The 25,073-nt window shown below is 45.8% G+C and overlaps 2 protein-coding genes across 9 annotated transcripts in view; one reads left to right on the top strand and one right to left on the bottom strand.

Moving 5' to 3' along the window:
• LOC144122137 (PHD finger protein 12) overlaps nucleotides 1-16,710 on the bottom strand; it is a 148,732-nt gene extending 132,022 nt beyond the window's left edge. For 3 of the 8 annotated variants that reach the window (XM_077655695.1, XM_077655692.1, XM_077655697.1), the window contains exons 1-3: nucleotides 16,369-16,709; nucleotides 16,129-16,304; nucleotides 1,243-1,590 (exon numbers count right to left, since the gene is read on the bottom strand). In XM_077655695.1, the coding sequence (XP_077511821.1) occupies nucleotides 1,243-1,590; nucleotides 16,129-16,304; nucleotides 16,369-16,416 (572 nt within the window). In that variant the 5' untranslated portion in view covers nucleotides 16,417-16,709. Of the gene's footprint in view, nucleotides 1-1,242; nucleotides 1,591-16,128; nucleotides 16,305-16,368 lie in introns of all 8 variants that reach the window. The other 5 variants (XM_077655696.1, XM_077655698.1, XM_077655693.1 and 2 more) reach the window with 4 other exon arrangements.
• Nucleotides 16,711-16,761: 51 nt separating this feature from the next.
• Nucleotides 16,762-24,210, top strand: mRpS23 (mitochondrial ribosomal protein S23). The gene is made up of 5 exons (XM_077655690.1): nucleotides 16,762-16,825; nucleotides 17,290-17,369; nucleotides 19,512-19,676; nucleotides 20,610-20,681; nucleotides 24,125-24,210. Exons 1-5 carry the CDS (start codon nucleotides 16,769-16,771, stop codon nucleotides 24,189-24,191), a joined length of 441 nt encoding a protein of 146 aa, XP_077511816.1. The 5' UTR covers nucleotides 16,762-16,768; the 3' UTR covers nucleotides 24,192-24,210.
• Nucleotides 24,211-25,073: the final 863 nt, after the last annotated feature.

Raw genomic sequence — 25,073 nt, 5'->3', positions numbered from 1 at the left:
ATCTAACGAAGTAAAGTGGGAATTTTATGGACTTAGTTATATCAAAGTTTAATTGTAGCCGCTGGCACTTGTTGCAAAGCTTGCAAGGTTCAGCATGGGGTGAAACACTATAAAGCGAAGTGACATTTGTGCCGTACCATATAAGAATGGCCCCGCATACTAGAGGTGCCTTTGCATTGCGTGGGTTCCCATAGAAGCAAAAGTGCGACTGGCCCACCACAATCATCAGCAAGGAGAACATGAAACCTGGCAACGTAACAGCAGAGTTCTGTAGTGAGACACAGACATTTTGCTCGCATCTAGAGAACAAATCGTGCAGAGACTGTGGGGGCCTCCATGATGAAAAAACAAAGGGGGCAGGGACCAGTGTGTAGGCCAGCTTTCAGTTGACTGTTAATGAAATAGCGCTGCTCAGATGAAGAGAACAGCGATGAAAGCAGAAGATAAAGTGACAAGAGCAAAAAATATTGTCCGGCACTGATCCCGCCCAAGTCATGCGAGTTGTGCTGCACACCAAGATGCATTCATACCAGTAGGCTTAATTAATCCCGTAATGCTCAGTGTGCAAAATGTGATACAGAGCATAAAAATAAGAATAATTTTCATTTCTTCTCAATTAACTATGTCAATTGCTAGCATACCTGAATTAACAGCCTTCTCCAACATAATCTATCAATGCAAGGCCAAAGTGTAAGCCGTTAGAGATGCAGGATGCCCAACAAAAGATTTACTCATGTCAAGGCTAACCATAACAGCAGAACCGCCTAAAATTTCTGCGGTTGTAAGCCTGCCTTCACAGAAGATGAAGATGGAGCAGTTTAGAATTTTGCACTTGTTTTACTGCACATTTCCGCATTTTCACACGGATTTGGGGTCCTTAGGAATTCAGGAATTATAAAAATTAGCCCAATTCAATTATGCAGTTATTTGTTTCTTTATGAACATCCCAGCTTAACACATTTCTGCCTTCAAGGAGCCATCAGTGAAGAAATCCCTAGAGTTGATAACTTTTATCCGATGTTTTCAATTCCTGGGCATTGGAGGGTTACATGTTTTACTGGTCAAGCAGCATGTACACATAGCTAAAGGGCAAAATAAGAAGAAAGGCAAGATATACTTCCAAGGCAGATGCTGAAACTCTCTCCAGCAATGCCCCTTGGCTGAAGGCACACTTTGTACACCTCCCTGCTTTTCACACTTCTGCCTGACTGCAGTGGGCACTGAAAACACAGGCCAACTCACTTGTGGCAGACAAAACAAACACGCAGCGGCAGTGGCACCGGAGGCTCAAGGTCATGCCGCCGGCCACGGGTCGGCCGCGGACGCTTGCTGCTGCCAGGTAGGGCAATGTGGCACCCCATCTCGTTGGGGAGCTCGAACTGCTGTGCGTTGAGCATGGATGCGGCTGCCACAAGCATGTGCAGGGAATTGCTGCCTGTGCTGCTGCTGCCTGTGCTGCTGCTGCTGCCCGTGCTGCTGCTGGTTTCACTTTGCTCGTCTCCAACCGAGCTGCCACTGGCAGCCAGCACAGTGCACCGGTGGCAGATCCACTCACCCGACGGGAGAGTCTCCTCACTTAGTGGAGGATCACTGCAAGACAAGAGGGGTGATGTGACCGCACAAGCTAGGCTCACTAGGTGCGCAGACTGATGCTTCAACTACAGATGCGTCAACAGCCAGTCGATGCAAGCAAATGTTCCTGTGTGTAGCAGAATAAGGTACCAAATGCACTGCTTCATGCAGCCGAAAGTAGGTTTTCCCCCTACATACAGTCGGCCCTGGACAGATCGAAAAGTGAAACCATTCCCCTGAAAATTCGCCGTAAAGGTATACCACTATTATTCGCGATTATCAAACTCTTGTTCAGTGAAACATTGAATTATCAAATGGCACCCTGCAACCCTGCAAGTAGCACTTCTCCTAAAGGCTCACACACAAGGCAGCGTTTCTTCAGCATTACACGCAGGAAAGGGCAACCAAACACATGAGGGCATATGAATTGGCATCTCCAGGCGGGCGTGTGGAGAGATCTTGGATGCTCGGACGATTATCTCCTGTCTATTGCGGAGGCAAGAGGGACAATGACGTAGGGACAGAAGCAGCACTCCTGCCTTCACAGAAGTGGACCGTACCTATGGCAGGTATAGCACCGCAAAGTAATCTACGAACCGCTGCCTATGCATGGCTAATTATTTCTTTCTTTCTTTATTGTTTCCTTAGACACAGTCTAAGAGGGGGTCGAGGCTAAAGGCGTCCACGCACCTGACAAAGGCCTCGGCCCCCTTACACAATGTGAACAAAAAAGGTAATAATGTTCGGACAGGCAGTCGATGTTGCAATTGTAAGGGACTAGTCTTTGCGAGAATAGCATGTCATCACAAACACTTTTGTTAGCAATACAATAATAAGTATAAAACAATGCAATAATTCAATGGTAAATAGCAACATGTCTGCAACAGGAACATAAAGCACAACAAATTGGTTTCAAACCAACAGTCACCGCACAATAACGCGCAACCATGATATTGATTGGGCAGCCGAGACACTATGGCAGTCTTTTAGACAGTACAGAGAATTGCGGGTAATGACAGGGACATGGCAAGAGAGAATACGAGAACGCATGTACAAACTTTTGCAATAATTTACGTTAATGAAAATTTAATATCACTGTTCACAAGAAGCTTCCTGCAGTATTTTTTTAAAGCCTGGAGACCTGTATCAAAGTTCAACTGTAAATCTTTGCTGTTCAACGCATTAGTTATTTGAAAACCCAATGTTTGCTTTCCGTAGTTAGTTCTAACTTGTGGCATTTTCCGTTTTGGGTTACGAATGTTGTAAGAACTGGAACTATATACTGGGTAACTATGTAGCTTGTGTCTATGAATCCACTGAAATAGTTTGAAGAGGTACACTTGGTCAGCCTTTAACATATTATATTTGATAAATAGTGGTTGTGTTCTCAAAGACTGCTTATGACCTTTGTAATTTTCCAGTATGCGTAACATTCGTTTTTGTAATAGGTTAAGTTTGTAGTAGTTAGTACTTGTTGTCGTACCCCAAATTAATATGCCATAGCTCATTTTGGAGTATAACAGGGAATAGTATAAGGTTTGTTTTAAGCGTCTGGGTATCAGATGTTGTACTCTATATACACATCCAATGGTGCGAGACAGGGTTAATTTAAGATGATTAACATGGGTATTCCATGAGAGGTCGTGGCTGAACCAGACACCCAGAAATTTTTGTTCAGTAACTTGCTCCAGCGAGCGTCCTTCAAATCTAATGCTGACTGAGTTGCAGTCTGGTTTATTTATTGGTTTAAATATTAAGAACTTAGTTTTATTTATATTTAGACTCAAGCGGTTACTTTGAAGCCATTTTGATAACTGTTTTAAATAATCATTAGCAGAGTTCTGCAGATCCTGAGCATTCTCTCCGGTGAAAAAACATTAGTATCGTCTGCATACATTATTATTTGTGGGGATACAGGTATTACTGTAATATTTATATACATAAGGAAAAGGAGGGGTTCCAAAATGGAGCCCTGCGGAACGCCATGTTGCACTTAGTTTGTTTGAGGACCAGTTATGGACGCACACATATTGATAACGTTTCTCCAGATAGCTGCGAATCAGTTCTAGCGCCACTCCTCTAATGCCATACATTTCTAGTTTTCCTAGCAGAATATTATGTTGAACAGTATCAAAGGCTTTGCTTAGATCAAGAAATAGACCACGAGTAAGCAATTTTGTTTCTATATTTTCAATTATCTTATCCTTGATGTCAATTAGCGCTTGCTCTGCTGATTTGTTTGCTTGAAATCCGTATTGGGATTCTGTTATCACGCGATGTTTCTTGAAAAAATCTCTTAACCTGTGGTTGATGACGTTTTCAAATATCTTCGAAAAAACTGTTAGAACTGAAATTGGTCTATAATTACCTAAATTGGTCTTACTACCGCCTTTATAGATAGGTGTAACTTTTGCAATCTTTAATTCATCTGGGAATTCTCCGCTAAGAAGGATCTGGTTTATTATATGCGATAATATAGGGCTTATCAAGTGCGAGACATGCTTAATAGGCAAGGCTTTTAACTCGTCATCACCGCAGGCAACATGATTTTTTAAATTTCATATTATTTCTTCAATTTCATGAGGTGTTGCAGGGGTGAGCATAATGGAGTCTAGCAATCAGTTTACACGTATGTGGTCGTCTGCACTGTCATACTTTCCTGAATAAATACCTGTTTTGATAAAGTGCCGGTTCATTGTGTCTGCTAGATCATTCCCACTTAGCACCACATCGTCAACGCAGATTTCCTTGACACTGCAACCAGGTTTGTTTCTTGCTAATATGTTATTCAACATATCCCATGTCTTTCTGCTGTCATTTTGAATATCCTGGAATTTATTTTGGAAATAATTATCCTTGGATATCTTGAGATCAGAATTTAGTTTGTTTCTTATTTGTTTAAATTCCCTCAATAAACATGGGTCTCGTTTCTTGATGAACTCTTGAAATTTCCTGTTTTTTTCTTTTATTCTGGTATAGAGCTCACACGTAACCCATGGCTTCCGAATCCGTTTGGGTTTCTTACCACTTTCTCTGAGCGGAAAGGCCACATGATAGCAGTGCTTAAATATATTCAAAAACACCTGGTACGCCAGTGTAACACTACGTTGCTTGAACACGTCATCCCAGTTCTCTTGTTCTATAAGGTTGTGAAACCGCATCAAAGCTTCGTCAGTTATTGCTCGATACAAAATTTTCTCCGGTGGAGAAGCGCTTTTTTTGCCAAAAGGAAAACCCAAGCAAAAGACCGGTAAATGATCACTGATGTCATATGACAGAACACCGGCCTTAACATCTGTATCATACAAGCTCGTGATGCATACATCAAGACACGTGGCAGTATCTGCTGTGACCCTTGTTGGCTGCGTTATCAGGTTAGCACAGGCGTGGAAATTCAGGATGTCACGAAAGTCTCTTGCATATGCACGGTCTGATATCGTGTCGATATTGACGTCACCGAAAATCATAAATGATTTGGTTGCATTCTTCAAAGAGTACAGCGCGTTGTCGATGAATTCAATAAATTTTGCTGTTTTGCCTGCGGGCAGTCTGTAGATCGCGCCAACAGTGAGGTTCGAGAATTTCAAGAACAGACTTTCAATATCTTGATCGCATCTGGTCATGTCGCTCAGCACTTCATACCGTATTTCTTCTTTCATAAAGATTGCTATGTCGCCGCCTCTTTTTATTTCACTACTAAGGCTCACACACTTGTAACCAGGAAGGTGCGGTACCGTGTCTGCCTGTGTTAGCCAGGTTTCTGTTAACACTATTGATGAGAATTTAATGCTTAGTGACTGGAGAAGCATTTCAAGAGCGTACACTTTGTTCTTCATGCTTCGCATGTTTATATGCATAGCCGAAAACTGTCTCTTGTTCGAACTGAAGTTTTGGTTAAAAGCTTGACAGTCGTAATACTGGCAAATAATCTTTCCCGCCATATTTGCTCTGAATTGCATCCAGCAGATGCGGCACCAATTTTAGTTTATTTTTTCGAGGTCAGATGTTCTAGCAATCCTGATGACATCGGCGCCCTCGTCTTTCCGTGCAAGAATTTTTCCTCCCGCGCACCACACGAACTTCCATCCTGCAGATTTTTTTTTGGCAATTGCAGCTCCCAGAAGCCTTTTGTTCAGAATGGTCAAATGTTCATTCACATATACCGGACAAGATTGTCCTCCATAGTCAAGGTCCTTGGTGGTGATCCTTGGTTTTTGCTCTTTTGCAGGACTGCATTTCGCTTGGTGCGCTGGACAAAATGCACCACAATGTTTTTCTCTTCTGAATTGTGCACAGGGACACGATGGCAGACATCGATATCAGTGTCTGTGATTGGTTCGCCCAAGAAGGTGCCAATTTTCTTAACGACATCAGTTGCATCTCCCTCTGCTGGAACAGCCTTGATTTCCAGGTCATTAGATCTCTGTTGCTGCTCTAGCTCTTCAACTCTATCACTCAATCTGCGGTTCTCGGCTGTAAGTTGGTCATTTCTTTTCACTAACTCTTGAAATTCTTTTCGCAGTTCTTTCAGTTCTTTCTTAATATCATTGACACCATCGCATGTGTCACTGCAGAATTTCACGCTGTCCTTCAATGTCCTGAGGTCCGCTCGAAGTTCGCGCTTAAAGTCATCAAGCGCCTTATAAAATTCTTTGGCCTCCTTACTCATACTGTGACAGAAAGTGGAAATGGCGTGGGTACAAAGAAAGTTGTTCGTTGTCCCCATCAATCCCCACCTGTTAAGTATTTCAAGCGCCAATGCCGTCTGGAATCACGCGATGTCTGCGCCTCCCTGTGTTGCCTTGCTCCAAGTGCTGGAATTTCTTGATGCCGGTAGCTGAGACACTTGACATGATGCTGAAAAAACGCTGCCTGGTGTTTGGGCCTTAATGCACCCGTGACCATTATTTGAGTGCAGAACCTGGTTGGCAGCCCAGCCTTAAACCAGCTGGCACCGCTAGCCATGTGAACATGTAAATACATATGACACGTGGATGTTGCTGTGGATAGCCTTCAGCCTGGCGTGCCTACCTTTAATGCAACACCACTGTCATGCAAAGAAGCCAGTGCTTGGTGCATCCATTGTTATGCAGTGAAGCCAACCTAGCTGATCAAAAGCTTACGATGGCTTTTGTGTGGCTTGCTTTGCTGCTGAAGACGCAATGGAAATCAAATGCACAGGAGGTGGCTGGTGCTTCTGGAGAGAAGCTGGCTTTCTGACTGCATCTTTGAATTCGATTTCACCGTCGCTTTTCATTCCAGTGCTGCGCAGGCTTCTAGTGGATGGAGGCCTTGTGGAGGGTGGAGGTAGGTGGGTTGGTGGTGGAGTGACGGGTGGGTGGATATGGAATTTGTGAAATCTGTAGAGAAGAACCCCAGAACGAGTCGTTGCCGGGTCTTCACAAATATATCTGATAGGACCCACTCAGCCAGACCAGAGCAGGACAACACGCCGCTGGCATTTGGTTGAGCAGCCACGAAATCAAACACTGCTCGTGCTTGGCAGGCATGCTGGGGCGTGTCATCCTCTTCTGCGGCTGGACCACAATGGACACAGCACCCCCTTGACCGATGAAGCCATGAGTGAGGGATGAATGGCGAAGAGCAGATGGTGTTGGCGAGAAGGACTGGCACGGTCGGGAGGGGATGGAGCTGTGCACAGTTGGCGATGACTTCGGAGTCAAAGTGGGCAGATTTCAGGCGGTCTACGGAGACCGTAATGGAATGGATTCCAAGAGAAGGCAAGCATAGCGGGGGGCGGCAGAAGGTTAGGTGAGCAGATGAGATTAATAAGTTTGCAGGCATAGGGTGGGCGCAGCTGGCAAAGGACAGGGTTAATTGGAGAGACATGGGAGAGGCACGTGTGCAGTGGGTGTAGTCAGGCTGATGATGTTGGTGATGGAGACCGTATCTTCTCGACCGTTAATGAGGGGAAATAAGTGCTTAGGAGCACGCTGCAACACCTGGAACAGACCATCATATGGTGGCTATAAGGGTTGATGCAAAGCATCGTGGCAAACAAAGATGTGCGTGCAGCGCTGAAGGTCGTGAGGGAGCAGACATGAGAATATTTTCACTGATGTGGCGGAACAACAATGTGCATAGCACTGCGTAGATGGCAGGCAAAGTCAGAAACTTCAACAGGTGTGGATCACTTTTGTAACGAAGAAAGAAACTAACCTAGCTAAACATTTTTTCGCGTGCAAATGCACGCCGTTTTTTGATGACACTGATGTCCTGTTCGCTCATCCTGACCAGCGCACTCGAGAAGTAGCGGAGGCATTTCATATTATCAGAAAAAGTGAAGGATGCGTGAGTACGCCATCTGTTTCATTATCGCCTCTAGAAATCAATATGCTACATAGTGGGTAGCGGTCCAGCAGATGCACACGTGCTTTTAAAGCGGTTTTTACCCTTTACTATCACTAGGTGTTGTTCTTGACATTGCGCATGTGCGCTGTTTTTTTTTTTTTTCGTGACTGTATATATGACATGCTTCTTCCCAATAAAAAATCAGTTGTAAGTTCAGAGCTGGTTTGTGTGTCTCGTCTCTTACTTGGTCGAGTGTGCTGTTGCGCTGTCGAACCACCACTAATGGCAAAACTCGTGAATGTCACATTTTCATTTGGTTATGTCTAGTTATGTTATGGGGACAGAAATACTTTTACTTTGCTTCTATTCCAAGGCAAGAATAATGTTTATAAACGCTTAATCTTTCCTCGCCTGATAAGTGAGTGGAATGGGCTTGACCGCGAGTGTGGAGAAATTTCAGAAGTTTATTGAACTCACATCTGTGAAGACTGTTTCGTATGATAAAGTTTTTTCATAACTCACTCTCCCTTCACTCATGTGTTTATTATTTCATGCACAGCATCCTATTTAATGTTGTTTTTTATTTGCTGTTTGAGATTTATCTTGTAATTACTAATGTCAATACCACCCTGCTGGGGCCGCCATGCTGGGGCTAGCAGCATTGGAAATAATTGAATAAATAGAATTTGAAATATTTCAAAGATCATCTAATTTAGTTGTATATTAGTTGTTTTTTCAGCCCTATGTTCTTTTTTTTCCTGCCAGTTTTTTTTTCTTTTTGATTCCGTGACAGTATGTATTTGTTAGTACAGTAGAACACTGCTGAGTAAACTCTGATAGAGTAAAGCGAGACTGCAATCCCATTTTCCCTTTCGTAGATGACCGTAGATATATTTTTGTTTATAGTAACCACATCTTTAACACAAAAAAAATGGTTACAGTAAAGAGCGACAATTTATGGTTATGAATGAAGACACCGCAGGATATGCACAGTCTAGGACACCTCACAGCCACAAAGAGGCCACTGTGTAATTGCAGAGCCAACAAACAGTCTGCGGCAAATCGATATGAACTCCAGCCGATAAAACGTTTTTTTTTAAATGGCTCAACCGCCAGATTTGCGAGCTGCGAGGTGAAGCCAACTTTTCAATGTCCTTGGGGTTGTGAGGCAAAGCGCACGGCGCACACGGTTAAACAACAAAATACAAAGCAGGCTATGAATGTCGAAAGAAGGCGACACGGGCTGCTGTGAAAGGTAAGACTGCAAAAATGCAATAAGGAGTAGGTAAGAGAAAAAAGGAAGTGGAGGCTGCTTAATGGCTGTGCCACGCTCAACTGTTTCAAGCGCACTTCTTAACCGTTGTCTACTACATGATAGGAAGGCCACGGAAGATGACAGCATGCTCATGCTCATTGTCATACTGAATCAAGCTCCCCACCCCTCCCACACGTTATATTTGTGGCCGCTTTATACTAGTGCAAATGCTGTAGCACTTCCAAAAGGCTTAGATGATAATGTGATAACAAAATTACAAGACTTAAAATATATCAGTGGCACATAATGGGATGATAAGAGCAGGATGTAAGGTATTCCAATGAGTTTCGTTTCTGAGTCAATATTATATGTTTAGCTGGTAGTGATAGTACCACACGCTTCCTTAGAGTCAAGCCGTCACCAACAACTGCTATCGTAACGACACTGATATAGCAAAGATTTCTGCTGGTCTGGGCTACTTTACCAAACAGGGGTTCTACTGCACCATATAACATTGTATCTTGAACATAGGCTGCCTCCGAGAGCCTGTCTACTGTTGTTGGCTACTTGTCCCATGCCCGTGCACTCCTTGCAATTGTATTGATGCTGCGTTGTTACGAATGCAACCTGGCAGCATTTAAACAAATCAGCCACAAGTATAGCCATGCAGACTTGGTATCACAATGTGAATCAGACCCTAAATATGGGCAACTTAAAGAAGTAGATACGCCAAATTTTTGAATGCAGACTTCCTTCTTTGGAGTGATGCGCTGGCAACGAAATACACGAGTCATGGCATGTAATTCACCTATGGCAGCTGAATAACTTATAAAATTTTTGGTTTTCAAAAGCCAAATGGTGACAGCGACGTAGAAGATGCATTCAGGTAATGTGAGACGTGTAAAAATCGTGGTATAATTGCTGCATGTTCACTTTTTGTCATTCCAACTCTTGAGCAGGCTTTCTTAAGAGCTCGTGCAAATTAAAAAGAAGAAAGCAGCGACCACACCTCACATGCCTCACGTAACCCGAACCTGTCTTGTATGTCATTGGAACTGAAACCGAAACAGCATGAGAGAAAAAAAATTCGGCTATCAACTATTTACCGGCACAATCCACGTGGCTGTCTATGTTTTCTGCGCATCATTCCAAAGACAGAAAACACAACTCAAGCTGCGAAGTGATCTAAATGAAAAGATATTAAATTCAGTAAGGGGCCAGCAGATATCACATTGAATGCTCAGAAAATTAGGTCCAATCGACAAATGACTGAGACCAAGTTGACAGATGTATTCCACTGCCTCCAAACACTTGAATACAGATTTAAGATTAGTTTGAGGACAGCCCAGCCTCTGTGACTGCAATTGCTAAGCCCTTGATATTACAGCAAGATGCTCTTAATTTTCGCCTAGACTACCTAGAAGACAGGTCATGTCACAATAAGCTGGTTATTCATGGTATACCTGGTTCACAAAAATTCTGGAAAGAAACAGAACGAAAGGTATTCACTACGCTGTTTTAAGCCCTCTGTAATCAATTGTTTCAAGGTGTTGTAGAGCGTATTCATTAATCACAAGATATTTTAAAGATAACGAAAGAATATGTGCAGCAGGCTCAAATGGACAGTTAAGTTTTTGTCTGAAGGTTTTACGCTCCCCACAAGACAGGAAAGAAAGAAGACAATTACAGCTTGCTAAAAGCCACCCTTGTTCTTCAACATACCAATGACTACATATAACTCAGTGACAAACAGTGTCACAGAGGCCAAATGTTCCTTGTCCCATTCAAGCATTCCTTCTCAGTCGCACAGCACAACCAGACAGGAAAGCTCGAGGTTAGGTGGTGCACCTACATCTGCGCCACATGCCTCACTGCCATTTGCTAACACCAGGATTAAGATAAATCTGGCAACTGGAAAGCTTCTCACGCCACCTAGCCATTACTTGTGAAATTTCACTCCTGTCTTGATTTAAAGGGACACTGAGAAGAACCCCATCAAAATTTTTTTGTTAGCAATATCTGATAGTTCGGCATTTCACGGCTTTGTTGACGCTTGTCCGGGAGCGAAAGATGCATTTCTTTCAAAGAAATTTGGATTCGAAGTTAAAAAATTTATTTCCCGCCGCTCAGATTCAAACTCGAGAACTCTTATGACGACACGGAGAACTCTTATGACGACACAGAACGGAGTGACGTGAAACGTGACGTAAACGGAGACTCCATGATTTCTGGCGGCTAGCGGTGCGGTCTAGCAGCTGCCGAAATGAAAGCTACCGCCGCCGCACGTTGAAGGCATCTATCGGGGGTCGCCACCGTCGCTTCGTTTACGCTTGCACCGGCGTCTTGCCAGCTTTACGATGGATCCCGTTCCCGAACCCGACGACGTAGTTCGCGCAAAAACTCTGGCCTGCATTTCAGCGACCTCAGCCTTACAAAGCGTGCGATGCTTTTGAGGGAGCACGGTTAGGTTAGGCGCCGGCGGGTGGTTTCCCCCTTCCTCAGAGAGCAGCCGTTGCAAACTAAATATCATAACCCCAGTGCGGGGAGTCGCAAGATTCCAGGACAAGGTCGGCGCCTTGCGCCCATCGGAGGCTGGCTGGGGCTTTAGAGCCAACGGATTGTGACTCCTTGAACGGCGCGGTTGCACGGCACAGCAGGCGGCGTTGAGATCTCCCACGGTTGCAAGGGCCAAGTTATTTATTTATTTTTTGCCACAAAAAACAAATGGGTGCTCAAGGGCGGTCGCGTTTAAAGTCGGCGGCTTGAAACCAAAGCCGACGCACGACGCTTCAACGGCTTCCGCTAGATCCAACGGGTCCACTGGATCTGGCTCTCTCGCCAACTTGCGTGTACCTTCAGATATGTACTGTGAATGGATTAAAATAGCCGAGCTCGAAAAGAACAGCTCCGCCCAACTGCCTCAGCTATTGAATATAACGCGCACCTCGCCGCGGAGCCAAATCAGACTGGCCGGGCCGGCGGCGGTTGGCACACTCGGCGCAAAATAGATACATGCTCCAATCTCCCCTTCAGTGCGGTCAGAGTGCGCCGAAGCCGCCGAACGCGTCGGCGGTCAAGCGCAGTTGGAGCATAGAGGGTCTCGCTTTGACCGACGTAACTTCGCCGTGCAGCGTGCGCGCCTTGCCGCAGCATAAACGCGCCTTAACAGAGCCTGCGCTTAACCGCTAACCAACGTATTCAGCGGCGGCATCCATGGGAGCCACTGAAACCCCCCGCCCACTTACTGAATAAAAGAAAAGAAGTCCGGTGCCGAGGTCCGGAATCAAACCAGGGCCTTCGGCGTTTGAGGCGGAAACGCTACCGCTCCGCCACGACGGCTCAAGTTACAGCCGTCAATAAAGGCGCGTCTGGTGAATGCACTTTTCTGATTCAGAAATCTCCGCACTTTCGCTAGGTATATCCTGGCCTAACAGAGCTAGGCCATCAGAAATTTTTCTGAACTGCCCTGTACCTTGTCTCCAGTCCCTAATAAACGATTTCCGTTAAGTAGTTTGAAGTTGACTGGCACAGCCGGGAATGTTTTGCCGGGCGAGCGTGCGAATACACAAGTGGTGCCTTGTACGATCACCGACCATCGTGCCATCATAGCTTTTCATCGACCGTGGCGATCATCTGACAAGCCTTAACAGGCTCCTTCAAAGGTTAACTAGCACTTGAAGCGGCACTTGGAGTTCCTCTGCTGTTCGGCGCATGTAAATCGAGGCGCGTCAAAAACAAAACCACGGGGCACGCAAAGCTCATAGACGCGAAGCGCCACAGCAAATCGAAACTCTCCTGGCCGCCTTTGGCGCCGCCTAGCATCGGTTTTCCTTGCTTCTAACATTCAGGTTGTATCTTGCCTGCCTTCCTTGTGTGATAAAAGTGCACTATTGGTTTTAAAACAAAACTTACTTCAATATTGGTCTGCGCAACCTACCTTTGTCAGCCTCAGAGATTCGCGACACCATGTAGGATGGAAAATTCCTCCAAGGTGGCGTCTCTTGTCCTATGGCGTCACCACGCTTGTACTTGCGAGATTGGCCTGTGGTGGCGATACCTGTATTTTGGTTCTTGCTATTTTCTACCTTACAAGAGCTTTGTTTTCAGTAAGAGCGGCGTTTTTGTGATCACGAGCTGGTATTCTATCGATACAAGCCAACTTCAATTTCTCCTCAGTGTCCCTTTAAGACACCAATCATACAACCTTTGCTTGGTTATTTCTACCTGCTTAAAATCTATTTTTCCTTTACTGTCCTTAAACCCCAATGCTTTGAATAAATCAGCCCCGCTGTTTTTCACTGTAGGGTAGAGCCCTTTACAGAAAAGTATCAAGGGTTCAGCCATTTCCTCCTCCTCTCCACATGCGCCACATAACGTGTCTATCTCGTGGTATCCGAATTGATACGTCCTAGACCAAAAAACTCCAGTCCTGGCCTAAGAAAACAGGGCTTCCCCTACAATTATCATAATTTTTATTTTTTTTTTCTCGAAATTTCCCGCTTAAACGTTCTGTGTATTCCCAGTGCCGATTTCGTAAGCATCCCAGTTTTCCACAGAGCTCTCTCTGTTTCTTTAACCTTTTTCTTAACCAATGATTGCTGATTTGCCCCTCTACTGCTGGCCAGGTATTTGCTTGTCAATTTTCTAGTTCGCTTTCTCCATTCTGTGTCAACATTCCTTATGTACAGGTATCTGAAAACTTTCCGAGCCCACTGCTGTTCCCCAATTTTTCTCAATCGCTCCTCAAATGCTATTTTACTGCTAGCTTCTCTGCTCTCAAACAACGCCCTTCCCATATCACCCTGTACCCCCTGATTTGGTGTATTGCCATGTGCTCCCAAAGCTAGCCTCCCTACGCCACGTTGTTTAATTTCTAACCTTGCTTGAACATCTGGTCTCATGCACAGGACCGCATTACCGAAAGCTCGGCTAGGAACCATCACCCCTTTCCAGACCCCTCTTACCACTTCATACCTATTGTAATTCCACAGTGCCCTATTTTTCATGATAGCTGCATTCCTACTAGCTTTATTCATTACATATTTTTCATGCTTTGTCAGATACTCAGCACCGTTATTTATCCACATCCCAAGATACTTGTGCTCATCCACTACTCCTAGCATTAATTCCTGTATTCTATACTCACCGCCCTCATCATTAAATATCATGACTGCAGATTTTTTCCTTACTAAACTTGAAACCTAATCTCCCTCTGTACCACAAATGTCTATCAACTTCTGCAAATCTTCCTTGTTGTCAGCCATTAGCACTATATCATCCGCGCATATTAGTCCCGGTAATAACTGTTTAATCCATTCCCCTTGCTTGAAAAAAGAAAGGTTGAAGACCAGCCCGCCCCTGTCTAGTTTGGTCTCTAACCCTTGCAGGTACAACATGAACAACAAAGGAGACAGAGGACATCCTTACCTAAGCCCCCGCTGTATCTCTATAGGCTCTAATACATTTTTTTTCCCATTGTATAAGCACTTTGTGCTTTTACAGATATCTTTTAAAGGATTAATTGCTCCATCTTCCACATCCAATATGCCCAGTATGCCACACAAATCCTCTTGAACAACGCTGTCCGTAGGCTCCCCTAATATCCAGAAATGCTAGCCATGGGGGCCTGTGTTCCTTTTCAGCAATCTCGACACAATGCGTCAGTGAAAACAGATTGTCCTCCAATCTCCTTCGTTTCCAGAACCCATTTTGTAGCTCTGCTAGCACCCCTTCGCGCTCCACCCATGCCAGGAGTCTGCCCTTTATAATCTGCATCAGCTTTGTACCCCGTTCGCTTACTTATCATGGTCATCCTGCTTAGTCGACATCCATCGGGGGCTTTCCCATCCATTATCTAATGCAGTGGCCGCCAAACCGCGACACTGAACAGCCAGCGTAGTTACATAACAATGGCGCATAACAATGCTGTTGCAAAGTTCATCTGCACAGGGAGTTGCACAAAGGGCTGTTGACGTGAACGTGCGATAATCGCTTCCAGGTACACCTTTAGTAAAACAGCGCGAACAACGTAGGACAAGATGAAGGAGGACACAGGACGGGCGCTGACTCTCAACTAAAGTTTATTAGGCAACACCTGGTGTTTATAAAGAAAAAATCACATAGACAAAGTACATGACATGTCACACTAAAAGCGATAAAACAAGAGGCAGAGATGCATACTACGCTCAAATGCCACCAAGGGAGAAGGAACGGTCGAGAAAAAGGAAAGGTTGTGGCACCGAGCACAGGAACAAGCTTGTCGCTTGTCGCAAAGGAGTTGTGTACAAAATTCCACTCTCCTGCGGAGCCCAGTACATTGGGCAGACAGGACGATGCCTAAATAAAAGGTTACAGGAGCACAAAAATAATCTGGAAAATGACAAGGATCTTTCTTACTTGGTCAGTCACTGCAAAAAGTGTGAGGTAATGAAAAAGAAAACATGCACGGCCATCTGGCGTAGCACGAAGGTGCTTTATACGCACAGTGAACAGACCACGCGGGAATTAATGGAAGCCTTTTATATCAGTCAAGAGGCCAGTTGTGTCAGCAAACCGTCAGTCATTCTTTGTGACAACGAGATAGCCTTTCTTGGTGGCATTTGAGCGTCGTATGCATCTCTGCCTCTTGTTTTATCGCTTTTAGTGTGACATGTCATGTACTTTGTCTATGTGATTTTTCCTTTATAAACACCAGGTGTTGTTTTACTAAAGATGCATCCATACCAACTCGCCCAAATGAACGTTCTACTTATCCAGGTACACCGCGGCAACGACCACGAATTTGGCGCGCCAACTATCTGCGACGGTGCTCGCACCGCCCGAGAGCGCAGCTTCAGAGAAGCGAGGCTACCTTAGCGGCGGGTAACACTGAACCGCGGCGTGAGCGAGATGCACATTGCAGGGCGGAAGCCCCAAGCGAGGAAACTGATCTACTCAGAGGTAAACTGCGGCGCTTCACCGCCCATTCGCCAGACGCAAAGGTCGCTCACTGGCACTGAAGGTGGAAGGTAGCCGGGCAACGGTCGCAGCAGATGAGGTCGCCGCCCTCCTTGCAGCTGTCGCAGCAGTCGTGGTTGACGGCGCGGCCCCCGGCCCGGTGGCAGCGCGCGGGCGGCTTGCGGCGCTCGTCTTCGCTCGAGGGGGGAGCGATCAGCGCCTGGATTTGCTGCGCGCAAAGAATGCGGCTTCGGGTAAGGGCTTGCCACGGAACCCCCACAGTTTGTACTTACGGGCATCAGACCCCCCGACGTGTCCAGGTCGTACTCCACCGTGGCCATCGTCCCGTCGCAGTGCTTGTCCGCGATCTGCTACTCAACACACGGCGCCATAATGCGGAGCTGAGGACGCCGCCATTGGGCGCCCGGTGTTGCCAGCGAGAGCTTTTGCAAACGCGCCATAACCAATATAATTCGAAGCATTTTCGGCGCATGCATCACGACCATGGTGTTCATTGTGTGTACAAAGGGCAGTTAAATACAAAATGATCACTAAATGTGATTAAAAAAACATACATGCGACCGTGAAAAAGCATGAAAGTCATACGTGTACATAAGGAGGCGACACAGAGTGACGTTCAAAAGCACTTGTGTACGTTGTCCTTTGTTTTTTGTTATGTTAATTTTTTTATGTATGCAGGGCCAAATTTCTCGCTCTGTGAATAAGCCTTTTTATTCAGAAAAATATCAGGTGCGTTCGGTAAAGTTTACCTTCCTCCATTGGTGTGGCTTAGAACTAATTGCCAGAAACTCTTTATTATTATTCTTAAAATTTTAAAATCAAAACACTCATCCGTTTTCTGTTCATGACGAAAAATTCACCGGTGTTGCGCTCCCACGTGCTTTTCCTTTTTGTTAACTGCGTTCAGGTGAATAGCCACCCGATTCTTGGCCGATCCCCCAGTGTGGGTATGTGCCATCTTTTGATAGGCTAACAACAACAACATCAACCCGCGAATAAAGCGCGACTTCAGGAAATGGGGTCAAACAGTCTTACTAAAAAATTATAACCCAGTGGCGGAAAGCCATATACGTTCTCATATACATTACATGTCACTTTTTCAATAAATTATGCTATTATGAAAACTTTCACAGCATTTTTTTAAGACTTGCCGTGATAAGAGTGGTATTGTTGTGGCTGAATCCACGTTTCAGGCCCAACAAGCCAATGCGAAGCGAAACCCAGCAAGCATGGCCGGCAGCCGCATCTACAAGCTAGGCTCAATCTTCACTAGGTGAGCATAGCACGGCGCATCGACTGGTGCAGCGGTTTTCTTTGCCCTGTGTTCATCTCTGCTCGTTTGTGCAGCGTCCGCCGAGTTTGACCTGTGACATGCCGACGTTGAGTGGTCTGCGCGATATGCTGTATTCGACATGCAGCAGTACTTTCTGCGCGTGTCAGTTGGTGTAATCATCCGTTTTCGTTTTAAAAATGTGCGTTTATTGAATAAATTTTGCTCTTTGGTTTGCTCTTGATTCAGGTAAAGTCAGACATAGCTGTATATTGAAATTTTTGCATATATATATAGGGCGTTTCCATGGTCGCAGCGTGGTTCCTGTAGGGCCTGTTCAGAAATAGCTAGTTTTCACCATCTTTTAACGGGATTGAAATGCAGCTTCCAGCCAGGAAAGCCAGCATGCTTTCAAGAGGTGTTCCCCTTATGCCAGGCAAACCGATGGCTCTACTAATTTGAAGAAAAGTGCTAGTGGTGCAGTGAGCAGTCGTGCACGCTACGATATGTGCCGAATGAAAGTGCAGTTCAGATTTCAGGTTTGAATTCAAAAATATGCTTTTAGCGATTGAGTGGAATTTTGACCGATCACCTATTTATTTATTTCAGTACGCACGATAGCCCAGTTGGGCATCTATGCACGAGGGCAAACGAAAAGTTTAAATAGCAAAATCACTGTGAACAAATGTAAACGCAGTCAAACAGACCCAACAGCAGTGCAGCTGCAAACACATGGGAAGTGGTTTACAACCCATGAGAAGTTTAGCGTATGCATTAACTGGTAACATGCATAGCTGTCTGTAATGCTGCATAAAAAGAAGGTAGACAGTAAATACAGCTTATGGTGCATGGTACAGCAGTTAGTCTCCACAAATGTGTTTTAAGAGCTGCTGGAAAGCTATTGTCAACTATTGTAACTTTTACATTTGGGAGGCTGTTCCGTTTATATTATGCATAAGAAGAAACCTGATTTAATACAGATTTCTTGTAAATTATGGCTTTGGGAAATGCATGTGCAAGGTGCCAGGCAAGCTCCATCGTCAGTGCGAAATTTTCGATTTACAGTGTTGTTTAAGGGCATTAATCTGAGTTCATCATTTGTCGGAACTTAGTTTCTGTTTTTCATCTTTCATCACTTGTGCACAACCCTTCAATTAGCATTGTGTAACGCTGGTCTGCTATATTGTACCCCACTCCTGCTTGGGCGTTTATGGCCTGCAGTATTTTATAAATAAAAAATAAATAGATATTTGTTCATAAATAGAGCAGTTAATTGTTTTGCTTCATGCCACATGCCAGGGAACTAAAGTACCTTTCTTCGAAACGCTATTGCTTTCGGCACACTAGATTATTTTCATTGCTACATGTTGAGGTAACGTAACATTTTGCGGGCAGTGTGTCCACTGCAGGCATGTAGGAGCAGCGGCAGAGCAAAATGAATAGGTAGGGAAGGATGATCTTAACAGTGTGATTACTGACTGTGCATTAGAAATAAGGGTAGTGCAGGGTGCAGACAAGTTCTTTCATGAAACAAGGTATCTCATCAGGAAATACCAGAGCGTAAAAGTCTGAAACGCCACAGACAGAACGTGGGTAGTGTAGAATAATGACAGATTTTAATGACACAACAGCATCTGCAGCCAAAGAGTGCCATGGCGTGAGGTGTTTCCTGTCTTTGCAAGAGGGGAATCAAAGACCCATTTTTTCCTGAACATGTCAGCCCAGGGAAGTGGAGCACCAGGTTAAGGGAAAGCTTTTGCCTATTGGAAATTGGTGGGTACCAGGTGGCACTGGGGATCAAACCCCACACCTCCTGCACACAAGGCGGATACTCGTACCACTAAGCCACTGTTGTGGTTCAGGCAATGTACAACTAGCTGAACTGTCGAGAGTTAATAACTGTGAGGTATGGCATGAAGAGCAAAATCTGCAAGTGTGGAAGAAGCCTGAAGAAGGAAATTAGGCTTGGGCAAAAATGTCGTGTTGCAAATGATGTGCAATGGATGAGTCTGCAAATGGAACGACAAAATTTGAGGGTCTGGCTGCAGGCACATGTTAGCAAGCCGTGTTTCTGTCCTGCTCGTACACAAGGATGTGAGCCGACGGTGCCCATAACAGTAAGGGGACGGAATGCATGTGCTGCAGGGTGGAGGGCTTGGTGAAAGCAGGTGGCATGCAGCCCTCTGAGCAGCCCCTTTGGCTGGACGTGTACCGTGCGTTCCCACCGCTGGAGGAGCCCAGCTTCTACCGCACGGTGACAGCCACCAGCCCCGTGCGCTCCATCCTCTACCCGGAGGACGTCGCCCGCATGTGAGCAGGAGCCCCTCCTTTGCCATTCTGGTGGAATAACATTTGGCTGCATTTGATGGTTGTCAAGGGTAACTGACTGGATTCCGAGAGAAGGCAGGCGTAGCAAAGTTAGGTGGGCAGATAAGATTAAGAAGCCTGCCGGGGATGGGGTGGCCACAGCTGGCACAGGACAGGGCTAATTTAAGAGATATGGGAGAGGCCTTTGTCTTGCAGTGGGCACAGTCCAGCTGCTGCTGATGATGGTGATCTGCACCCATTGGACCTCTTTTTGCCAGGACACTCTCCACTGCATGACAGAGGCCTCTCTTGCACCACACCAACCTTTCGTCATTTTGCACCAAAGTGCGGAGAGGAGAAGCAGCTATGTTAAAGCTAGAAAGGATGACCACCAACCGGTCGTCTTGGAAGAGACATTTAAAAGCGTTCCAAAAGGGGAAGGAAGTGCTAAAGAGGTCTGAAAAGAAAATAAGGGCAATCCTTTGGTACGCGTGTGTGTGCACATCAAAGTAAAATGAGATGAACCACCTAAAGTAAAAAGCCAGCATGAAACATCAAGGATGAGTCGTGAAAAAGAGAGCCAAAACCAGGCAAAAGGTCAATGGAAGGTTTGTTTGAGAGATTCCTCTAGAGGGGGTATCTAAGATAAAGAATTAGGGCAATAGTAGGAGCCTGCAGGTACACTTGCAGTGGGAAAAAAAAACCTTAAGAGCTGATGTTAAGTATGTGTTCTGTGTTAACCTTCCCCACTGCTACTGTTCCATCTCATGCTGCAATGTTAGCACAGCTGCACGTGGGCATGTTTTTGGGCTGTAGCATCAACCGCTTTACCTACAATACCAGGGGACTAGTACAGTGTGTCGTTGGGAAGAAGTGCCCGCTGTGGTGGCTGGCCAGTTCCCCTGGAGTCAACCAAGCGTGCTCCTCTGTGTGCAGGCAGTTCTACCGGGAGCATGGCAACACCTCCGTGGACCTGCAGAACACCACAGAGTTGTCGCCCTGCCAGCGGTGAGCTCTCCTGCTTTACAGCCTCCATGTGGTGCCGCAGGCGACATGTCCAGCCACTCCTGTCAACCCTCTTGGCCAGTGCCGTAGCTAAGTATCGGAGAGGTCTAGGACATGCCATCAGAAAACCTGCAAACATCACAGTAATGCTGGTGATAAGACAAGCCCACTAATAGCAGCCCCCACTTGAGACCAGTGGTCGCTTATCATGAGCATATATGGTCCAGCTCTCAAATTATGCCCTACTGCTGTGTGCTACCTTGTCTTGGCTTCAACAAACGTCTGGGAGCCCACCCAGTAGGTTACAGTGAAGGCGCTGGCATTGCGCCACCTCATTCACCTGCTGGAAGTGGCTCATCCACATGCCAGCTTATCTCTCGAGGCATTGCACCACAGGAGCCATAAAAAAAACTGTGGGTGAGCATTGAAGTGAAATAAAACTGGAAAGGAAAAGTCAAATGAGTACGTATGCGCTCAGAGGACATAGGAAAGGGCAAGTGTGTAGTCAAGGAAACCATGCAACCAACTGCACCTGTTTTGTAGTGATAGCTACATTACGGTAGCGTATTGAGCCTTCAGCGTGGCGGTGGCGGCGCTGCCACGCTGCCATGTGGTTGGTCACGTGGTGCGGAGCAGCTGCAGGCGGTGCGGCACCGTGGCTAATCACGTGGTTGGTCACTTGACCAGCCACGTGGTGCAGAGCAGCTGCTACTGCCGGCGGCGCGGTGCGCCGGCGAAACCGAGCTGCCACAGCTCTGTGCATGCACCGTGTCAAGTGGGACGAAGGTGAAGAAGGAACGGCTAGCGAAACGGAGCGGCGAAAGACTGACTTCGCAATTCAACTGAGCAAGTTCCACTCGGCCAGCTGTAGCTGTATAGTCACTCCAGATTTAACCAGAGCTGAACCACCGCCAATTTTTTTTACATTGTAAATTGGCTGTTCCACCATTGCTTGGCATCACATTTTTGAAAATGTTCCATGTACCATCCAAGGGGCAAAATCATACTTAATGAAAAAAAAGAACCCCTGATTTGCTCCATCAAACTACATGCGGCATAAGTGCGCTAGCACAGTATGCATGTACCCTTTGCATAGGTTATCCCATGGTGGTTTTACAGACAGTGTAAGGTGCACCTGATGCAACACAGTTTCTGCCTTTCCACTTGACTGCAGCTGCCACGAAACTGGTTTTCGTTCTTCACCAGGCCACTACCAGGCTTCAGCAGCAGGCAGGGCAGCTTTTTCGCTAGCAAAGCATCTAGTGCTAGCACAGAAAATGTGTCTTCGCTATGTGTCAACAGGTAGCACCTCTGCATTTTCAGCGGCCACTCGCCCCGGAATAGAGCGTTTCAAGTGCAACACAGTTTCTGCCTTTCCACTTGACTGCAGCTGCCACGAAACTGGTTTTCGTTCTTCACCAGGCCACTACCAGGCTTCAGCAGCAGGCAGGGCAGCTTTTTCGCTAGCAAAGCATCTAGTGCTAGCACAGAAAATGTGTCTTCGCTATGTGTCAACAGGTAGCACCTCTGCATTTTCAGCGGCCACTCGCCCCGGAATAGAGCGTTTCACCTGGTGCCATTTTTGGGGAGTGGTGGTGTACATCGTAGTATTTGTAAAGAAAGAGACCACAAAGTTTTTTTCGCCCCTGTCGCGTGGTGTGTTGCCACTTCTCCCTCCTGCCTGTGGAGGAGGCACACATGCTAGCAAATGGAGAGAGTGTGGGAGGGTGCCGTATGTGACTTGCGTTGGCGCAGCTGCCAAATGTGGAGCAGCTGCTTTTTTGTTTTCCATGGTTGCATATATTGTCAATGTGGGACCACATTCAAGATGGATCGAGGAGTGGAAGTTGAAGGAAGGGGCATGCAAATGTCACATTTTTCAAATGCAATCAGATATGAATAGTCGCTTTGCATCTCGAACCAAATACTGACTAATGGAGTACAGTAGCATTTGTACACAAGAGCTTTTATTTTCACATGCCGCACCGTTGAGCTCTGCTGAATAATGGACCAGTGTAAGCCTAAGCACTAAGGGTATGATCTCAAGTATCAGCCGCACATCCGAACATGCTGAGGCAGAGTTCAGTGCTAACTGTTTACAAGAGAGAGCAAGACAGGTGAAGCTCACTTGGGAAAGAACACAGCCGGGTACAAAGTGTAGAGCTAAGCACTACACAGTCTAGCCATGATATATTGATGTATCGATAATTCGATATATAAAATATGGCAGTAGATAAGCTTGTCTGTAACATAGAGCAAGAATGCATTGCACCCATGCTTGTGATGGGCTTCTTGCAATGATATGCTGCCCACCGGTGTCCTGGCAATGCACCGTTCGTTAGGCATTGCTAAGCCTAACCTGTTTTGCATTGAAGCGACTGCAGACAATGCTTTGGAGCTATCCACTGCCTCTCATAGTATGTCTGTAATCTAGTTACCAGTACACTATAAATAGAATATTCGCACATTAAAAATGGAGTCCAGTTGGCTTTTGCAGTGCCTTTGGCAGTGAAGGACACTTTGCTAGGACTGCTGCTAGTTAATTAGGTTGGCTTCACCCCTCTTCATGGGTTTCCAAGCTGCTGGCACTCCCAGCAGATGCTCAAGTTCACACAGCCGACCCGTCTGCACGCAGGGAAAATGCTCAAAGAGCGCCGCTGCAAGCGCCACATGCAGGGGTGCGGCACGCAGTTCGATATATCGAAAGGCTGAAAAAACTGTTGTTCAATATACAGCTCATCCTTCCTGTACTTTCACACAGGACTTTCAAGGGGAGTAGGTGTATTTGATATAGCCAATAATTCCATATATCCAGGATCGACTGCACACAGAACATACAGATGTGGCAGTTGTGGGTTACTCGCAGCACCTCAGCTGGGGATTCGCTGTGTGGGTTTTTGTGATGGGTGACTGCAGTGGTGGGTGAAATTTGGCAGCAAATATCCTTGCACTAGCCGTGACAGTTGTGCTTTGTGGCGTTGTTGCAATGGTTTGCACCAAAAGCTTGCAGCGACTGAGGTCTTGGACAGTGCCATAAACTTTTTGAATAGGCCTTATCGGCATGATTGAAGGTTAGCGACGTTGGCTGTGACCTCAAGTTCCACCTGCAAAATGTGACCAGCGTAGTGCGGATCTTAGTTTTTAGGCTGAGCCAAATACCTCAGCCGAGCCCAATATGGGCTTGAACAGAGTTTACTCTGAGCTTCAATGCTGAACATGCTGCGCAGGCCTTGTACATATTAATGTGCTCTCTCCAAGCTAACACAAGCAAGCATTACACATTTGCTTTGAGCATGTTAGGCTTTGGAAGTGATACCAAACAAAAGAATAATGTTTTGTCAGTCAATTCTTTAACTGACCTCAGAATAAAGTTTTATACCATTGCCGTGGAGCGTCGCCATGTGTTCTGTTCCCCAAGCACACAGAGGAATTTTCTTTCTTTGCAGGTTCCTACAAGAGTCGTCACGTCCAGATCAAAGTCAGCAGGTTATGTTTTGTTTGAAGACTGAGTAAATACTGTTTTTCGCTTTGAGCCAAGCTGACTCATACTCTTCACTTTTAATGCACATGTGAACAGACGCTGGGAGAAGCTGACGACAAACATAGCAATGTCGTTCACAGCGTCAGCCAGATAATTAAAGTCCCGCGGGAACTCTCTGGTGCAGTCGAAAAATATACCAAGCTGTGCATAGAAACGTTGGTACTGGTGGCAATGAAATTTCAGTTGATACCAAAGATGTAGGGAAGCCCATGTGGGGCTGTGAAGGGGAGAAAAGCAGCAGGTGAGTGTCAAGTGACTGTGGATCTGAAAGGGTGTCTGTCATGTACAGGTGATGGTAAGTTGCACCATCACACTCCCTAGCACATGTGGGCATGGTGCTTCGCTGATGCCAAGGATTTGGAAGCAACAAACCACTGGTACAGCCATAAAATTTCTTCAGGAGGGGGGGGGTCATTACCGCAAAAAAGAATTCAGAGTGAAATTTAGAAAAAAAAAATCAGGAAATTGCTAACAGGCTGCAATAGCATTAGCTTTTGGGCCAGTCAGTGCATGTTAAACTTGAAAAAACGGCATGCCAATGAAAACACAAGGACGCAACACAGAAAACGGTGGTACACACGGACGGACGCTGGACTTCCAATTGTGCTTTATTGAAACAGACACTGTGGCACAATCCTTCCAACGCATGCGCATCTTGACATCCTCCTGTCACTTGCAGTGATGTCAACCCTTATCAGCCTGCTAGGTATTGGCTGGAGGGCATCCTTTGAGGGGTATTTGCTGCTGCCTTCTTGACGTGTCTCCTGTTAAAGTGTTTGTACTGTACTGCATAATGCATTAAATTCTGCAGTTTATTAAGGTCTCCTCTATTTGGCTGCACTTTCTGCACTAGT

The sequence above is a fragment of the Amblyomma americanum genome, chromosome 2, assembly GCF_052857255.1.
Source record: "Amblyomma americanum isolate KBUSLIRL-KWMA chromosome 2, ASM5285725v1, whole genome shotgun sequence".
Lineage (NCBI taxonomy): Eukaryota > Metazoa > Arthropoda > Arachnida > Ixodida > Ixodidae > Amblyomma > Amblyomma americanum.
The sequence above is the reverse complement of the archived record's forward strand: the minus strand, read 5'-3'. Positions and strand labels throughout refer to the sequence as shown.

Bases quoted from the DNA above. Each gene is read 5' to 3' on its own strand.
- mRpS23 (XM_077655690.1), top strand. From the start codon at position 16,769: ATGCAGGGCCAAATTTCTCGCTCTGTGAATAAGCCTTTTTATTCAGAA. The intron at 16,826-17,289 runs GTGCGTTCGGTA...TCCACGTTTCAG, and splicing joins TTTATTCAGAAAAATATCAG to GCCCAACAAGCCAATGCGAA. The intron at 20,682-24,124 runs GTGAGCTCTCCT...CTTTCTTTGCAG, and splicing joins GAGTTGTCGCCCTGCCAGCG to GTTCCTACAAGAGTCGTCAC.